The sequence below is a fragment of the Patella vulgata genome, chromosome 5 (genome assembly GCF_932274485.2).
Source record: "Patella vulgata chromosome 5, xgPatVulg1.2, whole genome shotgun sequence".
Taxonomy (NCBI): Eukaryota; Metazoa; Mollusca; class Gastropoda; family Patellidae; genus Patella; species Patella vulgata.
In genome coordinates, this window is record NC_065883.2 from 7,079,561 (window position 1) to 7,098,799 (window position 19,239).

General features: G+C 38.8%; 1 protein-coding gene across 1 annotated transcript; it reads right to left on the reverse strand.

The window, feature by feature from the left end:
• Positions 1-8,318: 8,318 nt before the first annotated feature.
• LOC126820929 (toll-like receptor 4) lies at positions 8,319-18,940 on the reverse strand. Its single transcript, XM_050549114.2, has 3 exons — positions 17,723-18,940; positions 16,694-16,818; positions 8,319-12,007 (listed from the first exon to the last, which is right to left on the reverse strand). The coding sequence occupies exon 3, from the start codon at positions 11,915-11,917 to the stop codon at positions 9,692-9,694; it is 2,226 nt and encodes a 741-aa protein (XP_050405071.1). The 5' UTR covers positions 11,918-12,007; positions 16,694-16,818; positions 17,723-18,940; the 3' UTR covers positions 8,319-9,691.
• Between the last annotated feature and the right edge of the window lie 299 nt (positions 18,941-19,239).

The following is a 19,239-nucleotide window of genomic DNA, read 5'->3' on the forward strand; positions in this document are numbered from 1 at the left end:
GATCTCCAGACGAGCTAATCAAAATCTTACACAGTGATCCACCGCGACTATCAAAGATCAATGGATGTGGATTTCTGAGTGGCTGTTCGCCCATCACGCTTCGTCGCTGCGATGCATCCTAACATATATGTGGTATCAAATCAACCAGCATGGCCCCGTGAATGTTTTAGGCCATCGAATTTGGGCTGCGGGAGAATTGGGTCTGGGTCCCGGGAGAACCACGCTTCGTGATTTGGGCCCCCGGGCGATGCCGGGTATACTGCTTATAGTGAACAACATTAAAACCAGTAGACGTCGGTGTGTACTCTATGATCTTTACCGCGATTGATAATAAGATGCCTTGATGAACGAAGTGACACACAAACATTGTACATTTATCACAGTTTGCATAAATACAGGGGGCATAACTCGAAAACGGCCCAGACACTTTGTACATATAGACCCAGCTCACAATTTATTCCTACGCTGGTGACCACCAATGAAGGGCGAAAGTTATGTTTAGTCTTTCTCTCCCTTTCCCCTTTTCACCCATTTGCATGGCGATTTCTGTTGACTTTTTGGTGTAGAATCGACGAAAAGGGTTTGAAACTACATTGTCGGCCAGGTTTTGGTTAATATTTAGTTCAGTTTGTGTATCACAAGTTTTCCATGATGAACCCCATACGGACACATCACCAAATATTCCTACGTCGTCACCCACGAACGAAGAGCGAATTTTATTTTTAGTCTTTCTCTCCCGTTCCCATTTTCCCGCTTTTACTTGCGAATTTTGAGATGTCCTTGAATAATTTTTAATATCTTTTGACTTTTAGAATATTTGTGGACTGTCTGGTTTCACAAAAAAGTTCAAAGGCTATTTTCTAAAAAGAAAAAAAAATATCTGGTACCTGTTTACATTTTTATTAATCCTAAGAATACTGCAGTACAAACTTTAGGTAAGTAGATCCACAACATTCTACATGAATAAATGTCAAATATATCCAAGCGAAATAGTATTGTATACAGTATATCTATCATTGTAGATATATATGTAAAGTTATGGGAATCTTCTTTTAATTCGCCTATGATATCCACCACGTCCCCTCCTACCTTGCATCATGCCGCCCGTTGACCTCCTTCCCCGGTTCCTGGCTTGTACCACCTCTCCCAACTTGTCCCCTTTTCTGGCACATACCACGTAAAATAGTTTGTTCAAGGCGTCTTTAACGTTATCCACAATAACCTTTTCAATCTTCGTTTCGATCTCGTCCTCTTCATTGATATTCTTCTGGTTCGTAAATCTATCATTTAGCATCGGGTTGTGCTCGCTACTGAGCTTGTTCTGACTCTCATCTTTACCGTCGTCATGTGGTGCTAGGAGTTGACGACTAGCTACGTGATCTCTCTCGGCAATATGTAGATTTGACTTCAGACCATCCACGAAGCTTTGTTTAAAAACAACGACAAATATGCAACATATCAGAAGTTTAAACATCATGGCACTGGATGTGAAAAAGGAACTGGCCTACTCTACAATACCAATGTGTCCCCGTTGACAGACTGGCCTATTCTACAATAACACTGTGTCCCTGTTAAATACTGGCCTATTCTACAATAACACTGTGTCCCTGTTAAGTCAGTCTCTAGGGAGTAGTTAAAAAAATTTTTTTAATATAACTAAGGAGTAATAATGATAATGAAACGGAATAGGGAATAAAATAAGGAATTAATGTTGTCTCCGGATCAAAGTGGGAGGATTGAAGAGATAAGGATAGAGTTGGCAGGTTTCTGCTTTGATTCGTTAAAATGTGTGTTTTTGTGTCGTTCGTATATGTATTACGCTACCCTGGAAATATAATTTTGGGACCCTTGTCCAAGTTTCAGGGTTATGGTTTTAGTCGTGTAAGACTAAATTGGGTAATTTAGCTTTTGAATAAAAGGTTAGATTGCTATTATTTGTGTTTTTGTGTCGTCCATGTGTTCAGCTATGTAATTTTGAGACCCTTAGTTCAAGTCTCAAAGTTATGGTAATTTAACTTTTGAATAAAAAGTTGGGTTATGTTAAAAATCCCATGAAGTTTAATTTAGGGATTAAGGTATAGTTTTTCCTGGGAAAACTAAACTTAACGACTCGTTAAATTGTGAGATTATCGCAAAGTCATTAATACGAGTTTAATACGAGGTTAAGGTAAGAATAAGACACTTTTTAGAAAAGTGGAGGTATATGGTAGATTTTGTCCGTATATGATTTTGTGTAATTAAATTTTGCTTTAGAAACGTAATATAAACGTTAAATATATATTTGCTAAATGCTATTTTGTCATTAATTAAATTTTGCTTTAAATTGTTAACACGAGGTGGTGAGGAATCTGTAATTTGACATGTCACATTGTACTCCTATGTCTGGTATAACACTACGTTAAAGTTGACGTGTGTGGAAATCACGTGATGCGTTAATATATGGGTCACCAGTTGGAAATATGAAATTTCCCGTAACATTAATAATTTTGTTGAAAATATGTGAATATTCCATAAAACCAGTTTTTTTTAAAGCATATTATTTCACCAGTTGGAAATATGAAATTTCCCGTAACATTAATAATTTTGTTGAAAATATGTGAATATTCCATAAAACCAGTTTTTTTTAAATCATATTATTTCTAATGATTGGTCATTCAAGCATACTAAACCATGTTTTCCTTAATTTAGCTAATGTTTTTTTAAAAAGAAGGTACCTAGTTTATACCTAAATGAATTATTATGCATTATTATCTAAGTAAGTCTGTATGTGTACTCAGACAATAATTTCGTCATGCTCTGTAGAGAGGCATCAATGAATCCATGAAGATAAGTAGAAAAACTGAAGATATGGGCTTGCTATCATTTTTACTGACTGTTTATTCGCAGTGTTACAGAAAGGACTATCATGTTACAGTAAAGACACAATTGTTACAGTGTTGACATAATGGTATCTTCTTTTGAAAGAAAGTTGGAAATATTCTGTCAAGAAATATATTTCCACAAATTATGTCACATGGGTACTGATTGGCACTAGCATCAAATTGTCAGACAAACGAGATATCAAATTTATGTTATTTGTGAGATGTTACTGGATTGACTTTATAGGAAGGACATGCTGTCCTGAATCAATATTATTTACAAATTGTAACAACATAATAACATTCTTTTAACACTATTTTATTAGCTTGAAGTTCCAATTTATAAAACTGTAAATAAATCATAAAATGCTAAAATATAACATTGCTGAAAATAGCAAAATATATTGCGCTTCAAATAAATGATAACAACAAACGAATAACTTTCAAAATAAAAGTAAAAGTCAACATGAGCAAATTTTGTAGAGGAGTTTATACTGTGGCTATCAAAACAGAATTATAGACATGGTAAGGTTTGAGGGCGTTTGGAAAACTTGGACTATGAAAAATTTATGAAACATTTTCTATTTATTTTGCTATAACATTAATAGTTTATCCTATCATCTTGTAAGATGTTGGGAAAGTATATTCTACATATTATTCTGTGGTGTTTTTCACAAGAGTTCCACAAGATATGTGAACCATCTTATTAAAACATGCTACTATTATATAAAGAACATTAGTAGTATTCGTCATCTTCTCACAACTGAAGCCACAGCTACACTTGCTCGCTCGCTAATTTTGTCACGACTAAAAGAATTATTACAAAGGCTGCAAAAAATTCAAAATTCAGCGGCTCGACTAGTCACAAAAACTCCTGTTAGATCCATGCAGTATAACCCCTGCATTAAAATCACTTCATTGGCTCCATATCGCTGAAAGAATTGACTTTAAAATTCTATCTATTGTGTATCGTTGTTTAAATGGAACCAACCACCAAGAAATCTTAGATCTCAGTCTAAACTTAACTTAGTTTTGCCTACATGGAAATTGAAATCATTTGGATTCAAGTCCTTGGAAGTTGCAGCTGCAATTAAGTGGAATTCACTACCCGTTTCTCTCAAATCTGCCCCGTCACTAACAACATTTAAGTCACGTTTAAAGACATACCTGTTTAATACTTCATACAGATGAACTTAGTTTTGTTAGCGCTTTAAGCAGACACTTTGTTCTGGAGTTTAGCGCAATATAAGAATCCTTATTATTATTATTATTATATTGGACATAGAAAATAATTCAATTTTTTCAATAATCTCTTCTTAGACACTCTTATCCCCCGGTGTGGTACCACATTCCACAAGATTTTCGACCTATGTTATTTATTTGCAAATTTAATCTTCATGTGGATGATATTACGATATAACGTATAAAGAGGTTTGTAGAATTTATTGACATCAGAACATTTTACTTTTGTCCACCAGCTAGAATGAAAATAAATGAAAAGAAGTGGCTTTAACCTAATACTTTTCTGTAACTCGGATAATGAAGACGCCCATACGCCGTGTAGTGTGCCCTGGGCGAGTTTTTGCTCGAATTCCATCTGTCAAGTTGTTTTTGAAGTAGATTAGAAAAGCACGATGTTTATAACAGTGTTTTCCACCCTGGGGTCCGCGAAGTCAGAGGGATCCGTGGGGCGGATCAATGCCACTGTAGAACTCAGAGTGCTCATTTTATCTGAATGGGTGCTCTTTATGTATCTCAACACTCTCTTCCTAGAGAGAGAGAAGGGGCGGGGCAGATGGTTCAGTGAGTAAGAGTAAGACATTGGTTCGCTAACCTGGATGTCCCAAGTTTGATCCCGGTGTGGTTTTCAAGTGTGGTTTCCCCTCGTCGGTGGTGCAGGACAGAGGGTCTGGCAAGGGGCAACGTATGGGTGTGACGAAAAACTGAGGTCCCTTGTGCACATTGGCGTGGACGTATAAGAATCATTCATAGATGGAATTCGATATAAGAGTAAGTCGTAGTGTCGCTGTCCAGGCAAAATTTCTCTCATAGCACACTGTATGGCGTATGCCCGTCTTCATTAACCCAGTCGGTACAGAACAGTAGGACGTTAAACTCCATTTCATTTCTTACAGGGGCACATTTACCTAAAAGAAATCTGCAGCAGCTTTAGAAATTACGTTCGTTTTATTTTTTAAATTGCTTTATCATTAACTGTACCGTCAAGAGGGGCATCTTTTGGTTTAGTACAAATAATATCTCTGAAATACTTGCGTTGGGCAAAACCATGATACTAGCAGTAGTCTCATTTTACTTTTACAAGGTTCTTTAAATAATTGTTGAGTTACCAAACGTGCGTGTTTCTAAGTTCAATTTATTGTTCCAGCTTTCTGTTATGTTTCGTAAAAAAAGTAGTCTTGATTATCCCGGCCTGTTAATCAAACGTAGAATGGTCGGTAGACTGGTTAAGCGAGACTACTTTCAACACAAGGGCACGTAACCTATTTTTTACTCACATGTGCTCGGATGTTATGTCCGACAGTGTATTATTTATGGATGATTAAATGGTCATAGCTTATTAAGTACAACATGACCGTTTATTTTGTGACTATAAATGTTTGAAACTGATTTAAGGCTTGGTGTATATAAAGATATTGTGGTGTAATTGTCGAGATATTTGGAGATATTTATTTATGGTGGGGCACCCCATATTAAAGGAGCTAATTCGCTAATATTTTGGACCTAGAAAATGGCACAAATGGGTCGCAACCCATATAATAATGTAATATGAATTTATATAAACTGTTTTACATTCAATCGTGTCCGTTTTACTGTGAATTGTCATAAGTTATGTTCGGCGAAATACGCCAGAAGTCTCAACCGCAAGTCAGTTTCTAGCGTCTGGTTATTCCAGTCAACACCAATATTATTTATTGCGCATGCTCTCCAAATAAGAATATGATATCACGTTTGACAAAACTTGTGGGATATGTCTTGCCTCATTTTTTGAGCACCTTGTTACAATTAGGAATGTCGCTGCTGCGTAATAAAGATCCGCGGATATGACAATGTCTACAAGGGACCTTGGTTTTTCGTCCCGTGCGAACGACCAGACAGCTCTGTGTGAGACTCTCCGTCCAGCACCACTGTCAAGGGGAAACCACTCCAGAAAGTCCGGATGAACTTTCTCGCAAAAATGAAATGCTAGTAAATAGTATTTGTGGAAAATTTGACCGGGACGTTTTCATTGTCTAAACCTTCAAATAAAGCAAACAGATAATAATAATTAGATGTGTTTTATTTTTCAAATTTCTGGTTTAGGGTCACGGCTGAACAAATCAAAAGCTGACTGAAGTAAAACCTGTTTCATATTACAATAAAACATGCACTATTATATAAAAATAAAATGAGGTACAACGTCCAACTGTTCTGCTCTGGTTTGGCTAATAATAACAGTACTTGATGTGCTACCCTCATGTGTTCTTTTGTTCAAATTTCTGTTTTAGGGTTACGGACGGCTGAACAAATCACAAGCTGACTAAAGTATAACCTGTCTTATATTATCTTTATATATATTTATAACTGTCGTTTGTCTGTCTGTCTGTCTGTCTGTCTGTTCGGGGTTGGCGGCTATACTAGGTCTGCCCCGAGTCCAAAATTTGGGGTATAGGGGTAGCTCGGACCGAGGAGTAACATGGACCAGGTGGCGTTAGTCTACCACTTCCGGTTTCGGAGTTATGACCCCCCCCCCCGAGCGAAGTCTGTCTGTTGGGGGTTGGCGGCTACATCTGCCCCGGGTCTGAAATTTGGGGTATAGGGGTAGCTCGGACCGGGGAGTAACATATGCCAGGTGGCGTTAGTCTACCACTTCCGGTTTCGGAGTTATGACCCCCGAGCGAAGCCGGTCTGTTCGGGGTTGGCGGCTACACAAGGTCTGCCCCGAGTCCAAAATTTGGGGTATAGGGGTAGCACGGACCGGGGAGTAACATAGGCTAGGTGGCGTTAGTCTACCACTTCCTGTTTCGGAGTTATGACCCCCGAGCGAAGTCTGTCTGTTCGGGGTTGGCGGCTACACTAGGTTTGTCCCGAGTCTGAAATTTGGGGTATAGGGGTAGCTCGGACCGGGGAGTAACATAGGCCAGGTGGCGTTAGTCTACCACTTCCGGTTTCGGAGTTATGACCCCCGAGCGAAGTCGGTCTGTTCGGGGTTGGCGGCTACACTAGGTCTGCCCCGAGTCTGAAATTTGGGGTATAGGGGTAGCTCGGACCGGGGAGTAACATAGGCCAGGTGGCGTTAGTCTTCCAGTTTCGGAGTTATGATCCCCGAGCGAAGCCGGGTATCCTGCTAGTATATAAATAAAATGGGGTACAACGTCCGACTGTTCTGCTCAGGTTAGGCTAAAGAGGAAGGGCCTATGATTATATCGAATTCCAACGGGACGCACTGTTATATGATAAGGGCCGTCGTGGCTAAGTGATCTCCAGGCTGGCGAGCCAACATCCTACACAGTGAGCCACCGCGGTTCCCAAAGATTAATGGATGTAGATTTCTGAGTGTCTGTTCACCCTTCACGCTTCGTCGCCGAGATGCATCCCAACATATGGTGTATCAAATTAACCAGCATGATCCTGTGGCTGTTTTAGGCCATCGAATTTGGGACGGACACGGGCAAATTGGGTGTGGTTCCCGGGAGAATCACCACGCTTCGTGATTTGGGCACCCGGGCGAAGTCGTGTATCCTGCCAGTGAACAAGATTAAAACCAGTAGACGTCGGTGTGTACTCTATGTTCTTTAGCGCGATTGATAACGAGGTGCCTTGATGAACGAGGCTAAAACAAACTTTGTACATATATCACATTTTGCATAAATACAGGGGGAATAACTCGAAAACGGCCCAAAAAACTTTGTACATACAGGGCTCAGACTAGTAATTATTTGCCCATTGACTTCAATGTTAAATGGCTGTAACATCACAGGCTGTAGCTTTTTGCTCAACATTCCGTTGGTTCCAATCTTTATAGGCACAATGGGGACCACATTTGGCAATCTCCTCATCATAAACTTGTAGGGGGTTGACCGTTTAGATTTTTTGCTACGGGGATTTGAAGTTGACTGGGGTGAAAATCTCACTTCCGATACAATGATTGCTCGGCAGAAAGACATTTTACACCCCCTATCCCTCCGCTGTAATATCATCAGTGTTACCCAAAACTGCTATAAAATTACAAATTTGATCCCTTTTCTCCTATTCTAGACCAAAAAGTCAACCCAAAAATGCAGGAAGAGGGGAGAAAAAAATTAAGGGAAAAATTGTCTATTTACAAGTCCATCATGAAATAAGGGGAAATAATTACTAGTCTTAGTTCATATAGACCCAGCTCACAATTTATTCCTACGCTGGTTACCACCAATGAAAGGCGAAAGTTATTTTTAGTCTTTCTCTCCCTTTCCCCTTTTCCCTCATTTGGATGGCGATTTATGTTGACTTTTTGGTGTAGAATCGAAGGGTTTGAAACTACATTTTCTGTCAGGTTTTAGTGAATATTCAAAACTTTGAGGGTTTTATCTAATATTCATTACTCTTTGCTATTTAAAAGTAATAAGTGAACATTTGTGGAAACGCCGTCCTATATTATGTGTATAAACAAGTGATGGTTTTATATATAAACTGTGTTCTGAATAAACGCGTTTTTATCAAATTCGAGTAGTCAGAAAACACTACACATGTACACAACACTAAATAGTCCTTGATTATTCAGGTAAAAACAGCATGTTTGCAAAATCTGATTGTCAATCAACCCAAGCTATCCATCACTGTACAAGATCTATGATACAGTTTGTGTTATTCATTTATTGTTCTGTTACACAAATTCATTTCCACGTTCTGATAACTTAACGTTGTCTAAATTTTGGTTTTGGAGACAGGCGTTGTCATATGTTGTGTGGATAGCGTTCAGACCAACAACAATATCGTAAACAGTTGGCGCCGGACAAAGGGATAAGGTTAACATTCACACAATGAAAATATTTGGTGGTCTGCATCCATATGCTATTTTTAAAATATGGATTTGTCTCCCTTTGTGCATCTATTTTTACTGTTTGCCGGGCGCTGACTCACTAACCATCACTTAACGGCGGGGGGGGGGGGGGGCTTAGCCAGAAACCGAGATCCGGTATACACGTAAATAAGGTTGGTCGAATCGAAGAGCCCTCAGAAGATATTACTATCTTAAGTTTGAATTTTAACAATATTTGATTAGCGTGAATTGTGCAAAACAGGGGGACGTTATTGCATTTTTAATAATTTACTGTCGAATCGGATGGTATGAAATGAAATGAAATGGGATTTGTCGTCCTACTGTTCTGCTCGGAACTGGGAAAATGAAGACCGGCATACGCCATACAGTGTACTATGAGGGAAATATTGCCCGGATAGCGGCAATACGGCCTACTCAAATATCGAATTCCAACTGTGAAGGGATCTATCTGTACGCCAATGTACCATCCGAACGACTAGACAGCTGCCCTTGTCAGGCCCTCCGTCCTGCATCACTGACAAGGGGGAACTACGCCGGAAAATCTGGATGAACTTTCTCGGCAAATGCACTGAACGAACACCCGACCTCCAGGCTAGCGAGCCAGCGTCTTGCCCAATTAGCCACAGTGTCCTCGCGAAGCGAATGGTAACCACAGCTAGTAGTAGTAATACCGTAAACGGGCACGGTTAGGAATCGCGTCGTAGAGCATTCAGAAGAAATTATTAGCTTGATTCAGATTCATTTTGAAATTAAATTTTGAATTTGAAGAATATTTAAAATAATAAAATGATATTTAAAGTTGATTTATCATAGACTTATAAAGCGTGTCAATCAAATTTGACCTTTCACCTAGCCACAATAAACGCACGTGCTTGTTGTATATATTCTTCAACAAATGTGGAAGTCTGTCCGTTTCTATTTTTTGTCTAAATATCATGAGGATGGGTTTTTTCTCTGTCCAGGCAACATTGGTTTCAAATTTACACCATTGGCTGTCCAAAAACTTTTCAGAGACAATCAAAATGACCATTGAACTAGCAAGAACACTTCGAACGATTGCATCTTCGATCGGTTCTCCGATGCAAAAATCGCGATCGTTGATGCATAAAAGCCCGTCGGACCGTGATAAATCTTTGGCTAGTCGGCCTTCCAACTCCGGTCTCAGATCACTTAAGACAAATTCACTGTCGTGGTGGCTATAACACACAAAGGCAACGTATTTGGGTTGTTCACTGCTTTTGTATTGGCAAACTATTTGGCTGACTTTTGATCTTCGAAATTTTCTGACGATAAAATATGAAACGGCTAAAATGATAATAACAAACGGCACAACAAGAACAGCGAATAGCACATTATTGAGTTCCATGTCACATAATCGTCGGATGTCACTAACACTCAATTCGGATATTCTCGTCATTTTCCCCTTGAACTCACACTCGTAATTTTCGACATTATGCAAAGTCACTTGAGTATTTTTCATCCAGAGCAAGAAATCGACGAAAGCACAGGCACACTGGAACGGATTATCAGATAGGTCAAGGGTTAAAGTTGACCAATCAACTGGGGGAATTTCGTCGGAGACATTAAATCTCCGCGGTGGTCTAGCACTTGAAGCGGAGGACGCAACTTTGTCGAAAGTAGTTCGTAACTCTTCGTTTAAATACGATATTTTATTGTGAGAAAGATCCACTAATCGCAACCAAGGAGACGTAATGTTTAAATTTAATTTGCTACAGAGTAAATTTTGAGACAGATTAACAAATACGAATTGTTGGCTGTGACTGAAGATGTTGTACGGAAGCGTGGAGAGGCTATTGTTTGATAAATCCACATACTGCATATATTTATTCGTATGGACCAAATCAGTAAAAGTGGGATCATCCTCGGTTTTGTGTAGCTGGTTGTCACTTAAATCCAATACTTGCAGGAGCGGTTCGTAAAAGGACATTTCTGGTGAGTAATACTCGATGTTATTCTGAGACATATCCATCAACAATAACTGGTCCCCACCTCGGATACTCCCGTTAAATATCCGATAATTATTGTTATTCAGCCAGACTTTCGTCATACTGTTTTTACTTATACATTTTGAAATAGAGGGCGAATCGGCCGACGACCATCGGATATGGTGAAAGTAGAAAAGACGAAGAGACTCCGCCAGCGGAAAACATTTTAATCCACACCGCTTATTTTTTAAATCCACACCGCTAACATTGCTAGACGTCACTTCCGCTGACCTTTCAACCCTGTAGAATAAATCCGGCGTGTTCCAGAAACTAATGTCGAAAATTTCTAACTTCTTCAAGTTGGCAATGTCGCATAATATTCGATATTCAATCTTCAAGTGATTGTGGGAAATATTTAGCACCTCTATTTCGGGTAGAAAATAACTTAGTCCCGGTTTAGTGATGTCAAAAAGGTTGGTTGCTGTCATGTCTAGAACCTTTATAGGCGTTCGAGACAGTTTTTGCAGGTGCTTTTGTTGTAATATTGTTTGTTTCGGTAAATTATTGCACATACTTATGTTCAGGTTTTCTAGATACATGTTTGAACTATTAAAAGCGCCAAAAATGACGTCATATTCTAATCCTGGATTAATACTTAAGTCGATATGTTCCAGATTGGGTAACGATCCAAATAAAGAATCCTCTATCCACACTAATTGAGATCTGCGAATAGTGAGCGATTTCAGTCTGGTTAACCAAGATATATTCTCGATTGTCAAGTTCCTCAATGGACGATTGTTTTCAAAAACCATTGACGTCACAATACTCCATGATGAATCATTAATCACACGTGAAGGCCAAGCCAGATCCGGGTTATTAACAAAAACTATTTGTTCTGTATCGTTGGGAAGACTAGTTGGGAATGTAGTTAATTTTTTATCTGTACAATTAACAAGAATTCGTCCACTATGACCTGTCTGTGAACAATCACAGTTGTCAGGGCAACCAAACACTATAATATTACACCAAAGTATTAAATAAACAACTGAAGTCGATATGATGACGTCATTCATTTTTTTCGCTCATATCCATGACAATTATGAGGTTAATATATCATCCAGGCACTTTGTAATTTTCTTCATATTATTTCAAGTTTCTCCTATCTATTAAATATAAAAAAACAACATACATTATTATTAAAAATATGTGTGTGTGAGAGAGAGAGAGAGAGAGAGAGAGAGAGAGAGAGAGAGAGATTGGGTTTAACGTCCACTCGACACAAACTAGGTCATTTCGGGACTAACACATGGTTTAATTTTATTTCAATAATTCGCCTGTGCTTTAGGGATCTTTAGAAGTGGGAGGAAACCGGAGGACCCGGAGAAAACCCACGAGGTTGGACAGGCGACCCTACTCCTTGTCACGTACAACTGCGGATTCGAAACCACGCCAGTTGACTCAATGACAGGCCTTATGATACAGCGCGCACGTGCTAAATATTCGGCCATCCAACCCCCCATTAAAATATGTGGGGTTTTGCTTAAAATTAAATTTACCCATTTACGGTAACACGTCGTTATTTATAAATATGCCGCAGGGTATACAATCAACGGCTATAAAAAAATAATTCAGGCATTCATGACAATTTACCGAGTTACTCGTGACTCTTTTCACGTTCTTCGAAATATGACAAATTCAAAAAAAGTAGTGTGTAAAAGAAACACGTCATTACAACTTCACGTGTCAATTTTAATTCTGCTATATAATCAAAGGATATTAAAGTGGTTGCCAGGCAACTAAATAAACGCCGTCAAAATCTATGTAATCGGCCGTCTGTCCATATCTGATCAAGAGCTCAACCCAAGAAGTGATGGGGGGGAATTACCGAATTTTAGCACGTGCGCGCTGTATCATAAGGTCTGTCATTGAGTCAACTGGCGTGGTTTCGATGCCCCGGTTGTACCGGTTTCCTCCCATTGCTAAAGGTCCCTACGCGCAAGGGAATTATTGAAATAAAATTGAACCATGTGTTAGTCACGAAATGACCTAATTTAAGTCGAGTGGACGTAAAACCCTCTCTCTCTCTCTCTCTCTCTCTCTCTCAAGAAGTGATCATCTGAAATAATTTAACAATCATGTACTTACTGTTCTCACCTCGTGGAGGCAGAATAAGTAATACTGGTTACTATATCCCATGTGGTATGTAAACAAAACCTTATTATCTGGTCAAAAGTTCACTCGCAACTAAATCAAACATACTTTATAAATTGAGTTTCTAGATAAATTTACAAACATTAACCCTTTAAATACGGTATAGTCAATAGACCCTTTAAACAATCTAAGGGGTTATGGTAACATCTAGTGGATATTAATTGTACCAACAAGCGTATTATATATATTACGTAATGTCATCTGGTATACTAAATATAGACAAATTAGTAACACCAAGGCGAACGACGACGGGACCCTTTTAGTACGTGTTAAAATTGAAAACAATTATATTAAATGCGGAGATTTTTATGTTAGGCAAAAGGAAGAACTTTTGTTTTTGCAATCGAATAGGTTAAAGATACATTATGTAAGATTTAGATAAAGGGTTGGCCGTTTTGCTATAATATTTCGTAAATAGATAATTCAAAATTACTATATTGAAAATTTCTTTCAAATTACTTTATTCTCAGCGAGGTTAATCTCCCACTTCTCCATTTTTAAATTAAATCATTAAATGGCGATCGTATTTCAATCTGTTTAAATCCCCATCATCCGATAGTCTAGAGAATTCATTATAGGCTTGTAATGTTAATAAGAGAGAGAGAGAGAGAGAGAGAGAGAGCAAGAGAGAGAGAGAGAGAGAGAGAGAGAGAGATGGCAGTGATGGCAATTTTGCCCCGACAGCTGCACTATGACCTACTTTAAAATCTAATTCCAAATAGCAGGGGTTCTTTTACGTTCCCGCCAATGTTTACACGGGGACCTCCCTTTTTCGTTCTATCCTAACGACTATACGTTGTCTCTTGCCAGGTCCTCCGTGATTCGCTTGCGCATAGGGATCTTTAGCAGTGGGAGGAAACCGGAGGACCCAGAGAAAACCCACAAGGTTGGACAGGCGACCCTACTACTTGACACGTACAACCGGTGAATCGAAACCACGCATTCATTATATCTGAAGTAATATCATGTAAATAGCAATCTGATTAAAAATAGATCCTATTTCGTTTCGTTTTATACTTCAAAATTTCGTTTTACTTGTCTTCACTACACAAGGATCTGGAAGAGTGGTTATATAAGCCGCGTTCTGGTTAATGTTAGGGATTAGCCAATGAAGCGGTCTGTTACGGCGATTTCTTGGCGTACTGTACAGGAACTGTGGGTAAACCACTAGAAACGTTAACGCTGGTTGATTAATCAAGATCTGACGTCATAGGGTCAAAATCAAAAATGGCTGGTATGACCGCTGACGCGACCTATCTTTATAACCGGTCAGATCTGCATGTTGTGTACAAAGTACAAAGAAAACGAAACCAAATACATAGAGAGAGAAATGGGGTTTAACGCCCACTCGACACAAACTAGGTCATTTCGGGATTAACACATAGTTTAATTTTATTTCAATAATTCGCTTGCGCCTAGGAGTCTTTAGCACTGGGAGGAAACCGGAGGACCCGGAGAAAACCCAAGGGGTTGGACAGGCGATCCTACTCCTTGTCACGTACAATTGGGGATTCGAAACCACGCCAGTTGACTCAATGACATATCGTATGATACTGCGCGCACGTGCTAACCATTCGGCCACCACCACCCCCTCCACCCCCGAAACGAAATAATGTAGATCTGTCTTTTAATCAGATTGTGTAAAAAGTAAACATAAACAAATTCGTAAGATAAAGAAGACAACTGGCCAAGTCTTGCTGGCTCGTGTTCATTTGATAACATTACTAAGTTTTGTAATCCATGTTGCGGTTAGAGAAGAATTTGTAATCTATAACATAAGAACTGTACTATGGTTAGGTTTTTGCTTGAATGTATAAATACAAAGGCTGGCTATTCATAAATTCATCCAGATTTTCCGGCGTGATTCCACCTTGTCAGTGATGCAGGACGGAGGGTCTGACAAGGACAGCTGTCTAGTCGTTCGAATGGGATGAAAAACTGAGGTCCCGTGTATATATTAGAATGCTCGTAAAAGATCCCCCGACAGTTGAAATTCGATATAAGAGTAGGCCGTAGTGCTGCTGTCCGTGCAAAATTTCCCTCATAGCACACTGTATGGCGTATGCCCGTCTTCATTAGCCCAGCTCGGAGCAGAACAGTATGACGTTAAACCCCATTTCATTTCGTTTCATTTCAATTCATTTGCTATTCATAAAAATGGAAATTTCCAACTTATACCACTGACGTAAAATACAAAACGCATAAACAAAACCCCGGACGTCCTGGTTAACAAACTAACGTGGCTCCGCATAAAGATGATTTCTGACCTTATGAATATTGTTATTTAAAGAAACATTATGGGAGATTAGATAAAGAGCTGGCAGTTCTCACTATAATAGATAAAAACTAGATAATATAAAGGGGTGTTGCTGAAAATTTCACTCAAATTGATCCACTTTGAACCAAGATTTTAGCGATTGAATTTTCGGCCTAGCCTCGATCATCATTACTAAAGTCGGTGCGATAAAAACATAGCCTCGATTATCCATTTCATGATTAAATCAAGAATGAAATTGGAGCAGCAAATGGGATTCTAATCCAGTAAACATTGCAGGCTATCGTTGACATGGAGAGTTGATTATAGTCTGGATAAGTTAATTAAAGTCTAATTAATAATTTAGATAACATTTCAGGCCCAAAGAAAGACCTTTAATAGGCATATTTAGCTCTGCCTATGCCAGGTCTTTATTTTGGCTTCAAATGTTAGCTTAATAATTATTAATTATTAACATGACAAGCCCATAATCTTACAGAACGCCTCGACTATAAAATGATTACTTTTTAAAATGGAGAAGCGAGCTTGGTATTTGCCTTTCAAAAAACATTTCTAAATCTTTACTTAAACATGCATTATGCAAGAGCTAAATCTGCCTATTGCGGGTCTTTCTTTAGGCCTGAAATGTTTTCTAAAGTATTAATTAGACATTTATTAACTGATCCAGGCCTTAATCAACTCTCGATGGCATCAGATTTCTCCGATATTAAATAGATTAAAATGGTTCAGCGATACTTTGATTTAATAATCAAATATGGAGGACCGAGACTTAGCTTCGATCAACCAGTACGGTGGTTGAAATTATTGCACACGTCTGTCAAACCTTCAAAGGCTAATATCTTCGCTTGCAATAGAGTAATTTGAATGAAATTTTCAAATTATTCATTTTACATCATCTACTTTCGAACTATTATAGCAAGAATGGCTAGTTCTTTATCTGAATCTTACATAATGTATCTTTAATAATTTCAAATATAACCCCAAATTGTCCAATATTTACGTTTTATATATTATAATGACGCATCTTTAAGAAACCAAGAAATCGAATGAAAGACAAGCTCTCCTGAACTATCGTAGCTGGTCAGTCTTAATTATATAGTTTTGGAAGCCACAGTGACTCAATATGTAGGTATGTTCGATCCCGGTTTGATCCCGGTTCGATCCCGGTGTCGGGCGAGAAGTTTCAAGTCGGGTTTCCCCTTATCAGTTGGCGTGCACAAAAGAACCCTTGACAGTTGGAATTTGATGAAGATTAGGTGGAAACGTCATCGTCTCTCATTAGTGCAGAGAAGTATGACGTTAAAACCCCATTTCATTTGATATGTTTTATATATAGGTTACGATACTAGACTATTACACATACCTGTTACGCAACCTGTACTTGTCTGTGACGTCACATGGCCAGTTATCTAAACTCAGTTATGTTGATAAGTTAACCAAGTCAAGTCTAGTCATCACACCTAAACAATCCTTCAACAAATCTGGTCTCTGAAAAAAATAGTTAACGGGTTTAGAAAAAAAAAACAACCATAAACCGGACACAGACTGTGTACTTTTACGGTCAAATCTATTTCAAAAGGTCATTTGCAGATTTCCCCAAGGTCACGAGACGTAAAGACGGTTAGTGCACGTGACTGTTGCCAAGGAATGTGGGTTGGGTTAGGGTAAGGCTTAGAGCTAGGTCTTGGATTAGGGTTCGCACTAGCCCTGTTTACATCTCGTGGCCTTGAGGAAATATGCAGGTGGCCTTATGAAATGGATCTAACCCTACATTCATCTATACAATATTCACGACCGGTTTTAATGATATTGTCAACAAGTATTTCTACTAATGTTTCAATACCATGACAAACCAACAATATTCCGCTAAATGTTAACATTGTTATTGTCAACAAATATTTCTACTGGTGCACAATAAACCTAACTTGAATCTATTCTCAAGTAAGTTATTTTAAGGTTGGGCGAATTGTATACAATTATGTAAGAGTCCATTCTTCAGTAATATTTAATGTTTCACAGGGACGCGAGTGATAAAAGCTATTTTGACTTCAGCTTACATGTAAGTTCTGTGGCTTTTCGAAAAATAAACAGTTTATTTATTCGGGCACAACATGTGTGCAATCATTGTGGGCGGGGAAAGTGTGGGCACGGGAGTCAAGTTCAAACAGTCAAACTACATTACAATCTATAGTAGGCTATACAGAATATCTATGTTATTATCAATATGCCACTCACTTTTTTAATTTATTTGACTAAATAGGAGTCTAGTGGTATTGACTTATGGTCTTTTGGAGGCACCATAACATTTTCAATGCTTAATGCATTTAAAGGTTTTAATTCGGCCCTGAAAACATAACATCTATTTATTGATTATTGAAGACGAAATTCTTACCTAATTTTGAAATTATTTTTCTTTAATACGTTGATTCATTCACGCGTTCTTTACGTCGAAGTTTTTTACACTGTCTTTTCACGGTTGATTCTTTCTACAAAACGTTGTACATATCATAAGGTCTTCAATAAATACTTCCGCTATAAGCGTGGCTCTTTCTACAAACACGTTGGTATCATTCACATATGTTATTTACGACGAAGTTTTCGTCTATGGTTTCACATAAATTTCCCCTGTATTTTGATATTTTCGGTAAGAAACATAACATAGCCGATATAAGGATCCCAGCTGTCCTACAGTAAAAGTATATGTCCTGTTGTGAATGGAATGATATCATCTCTTTCTCGGTACTCGTTGATACGATAATCATGTCAACATCCGTCATTCACGACAGTGGCGTTATAAGTTAAAGAGACATGTTGTCGAGAGAGAGAGAGAGAGAGAGAGAGAGAGACCAAGACAGGTAGAGAAGGGGTTAATTCACATAATAACAATTAGAGAGAGAGAGAGAGAGCAAGGGAGAGAGAGAAAGAGAGAGAGAGAAACCGAGACAGGTAGAGAAGGGGTTAACGTCCATTCAGCCAATTTTTAAGCTACAGACCACAAATTTTGCAGTTTGTAGTTTTTGAATGTACAATAACATATATTTTTTCAGATCTTTCCGAGAGGGTCGATTACCCAAGTTTCTGAAAATTGACCGACTTGACATGGAATGACCCATAGTTGTCTTAAGCAGTGGGGTCAAACCGAAGGACCGGGAGAAAACCCACGAGTTAAGACAGACGACCATACTCCGTGTCACGTACAAGTTAGGAATCGAATCTAATCGAAACGTCGTCTCTTTTCCCCATATACCAGATCTTATGATCTAAAGCACATGGGTTAGATCCTTTGTCACAACCCCTTCTCCTTATCATATACAAGCTAAGGGTCGAAGCCATAGTCCCGAAATGACCTAGTTTGTGTCGATTGGACGTTAAACCCCATTTCTCTCTCTCTACTTTTAAAGAGTACCCTCTTTACTAGGTAAGGGGGGGTTGGATGGTCGAATGGTTAGCACGTGCGTGCTGTATCATAAGGCCTGTCATTGAGTCAATTGGCGTGGTTTCCAATCCCCGGTTGTACGTGACAAGGAGTAGGGTCGCCTGTCCAACCTCGTGGGTTTTCTCCGGGTGCTCCGGTTTCCTCCCACTGCTAAAGACCCCTACGCGCAAGCGAATTATTGAAATAAAATTAAACCATATGTTAGTCCCGAAATGACCTAGTTTGTGTCGAGTGGACGTTAAACCCCATTTCTCGCGCTCTCTCTCCCTCTCTCTCTCTCTCTCTCTTTACTAGGTAAAAAACATCGAGTCTACGAAGACGTTTAAATTATTGTCGGCGCGACTTAAAGAGGGTGACTTGGATAATTTTAAAACGTCATCCTAGACTCGATTGTGTAACTAGCGAAATTGAGTATTGCCACTGGTTGACGGAATCTAGAGTAGTGAACTTTGACCCCAATTATTTAATTCCAG

What these genes read in the sequence shown, in the direction of transcription:
- LOC126820929 (XM_050549114.2), bottom strand. Translation starts at nt 11,917, where the DNA reads ATGAATGACGTCATCATATCGACTTCAGTTGTTTATTTAATACTTTGG.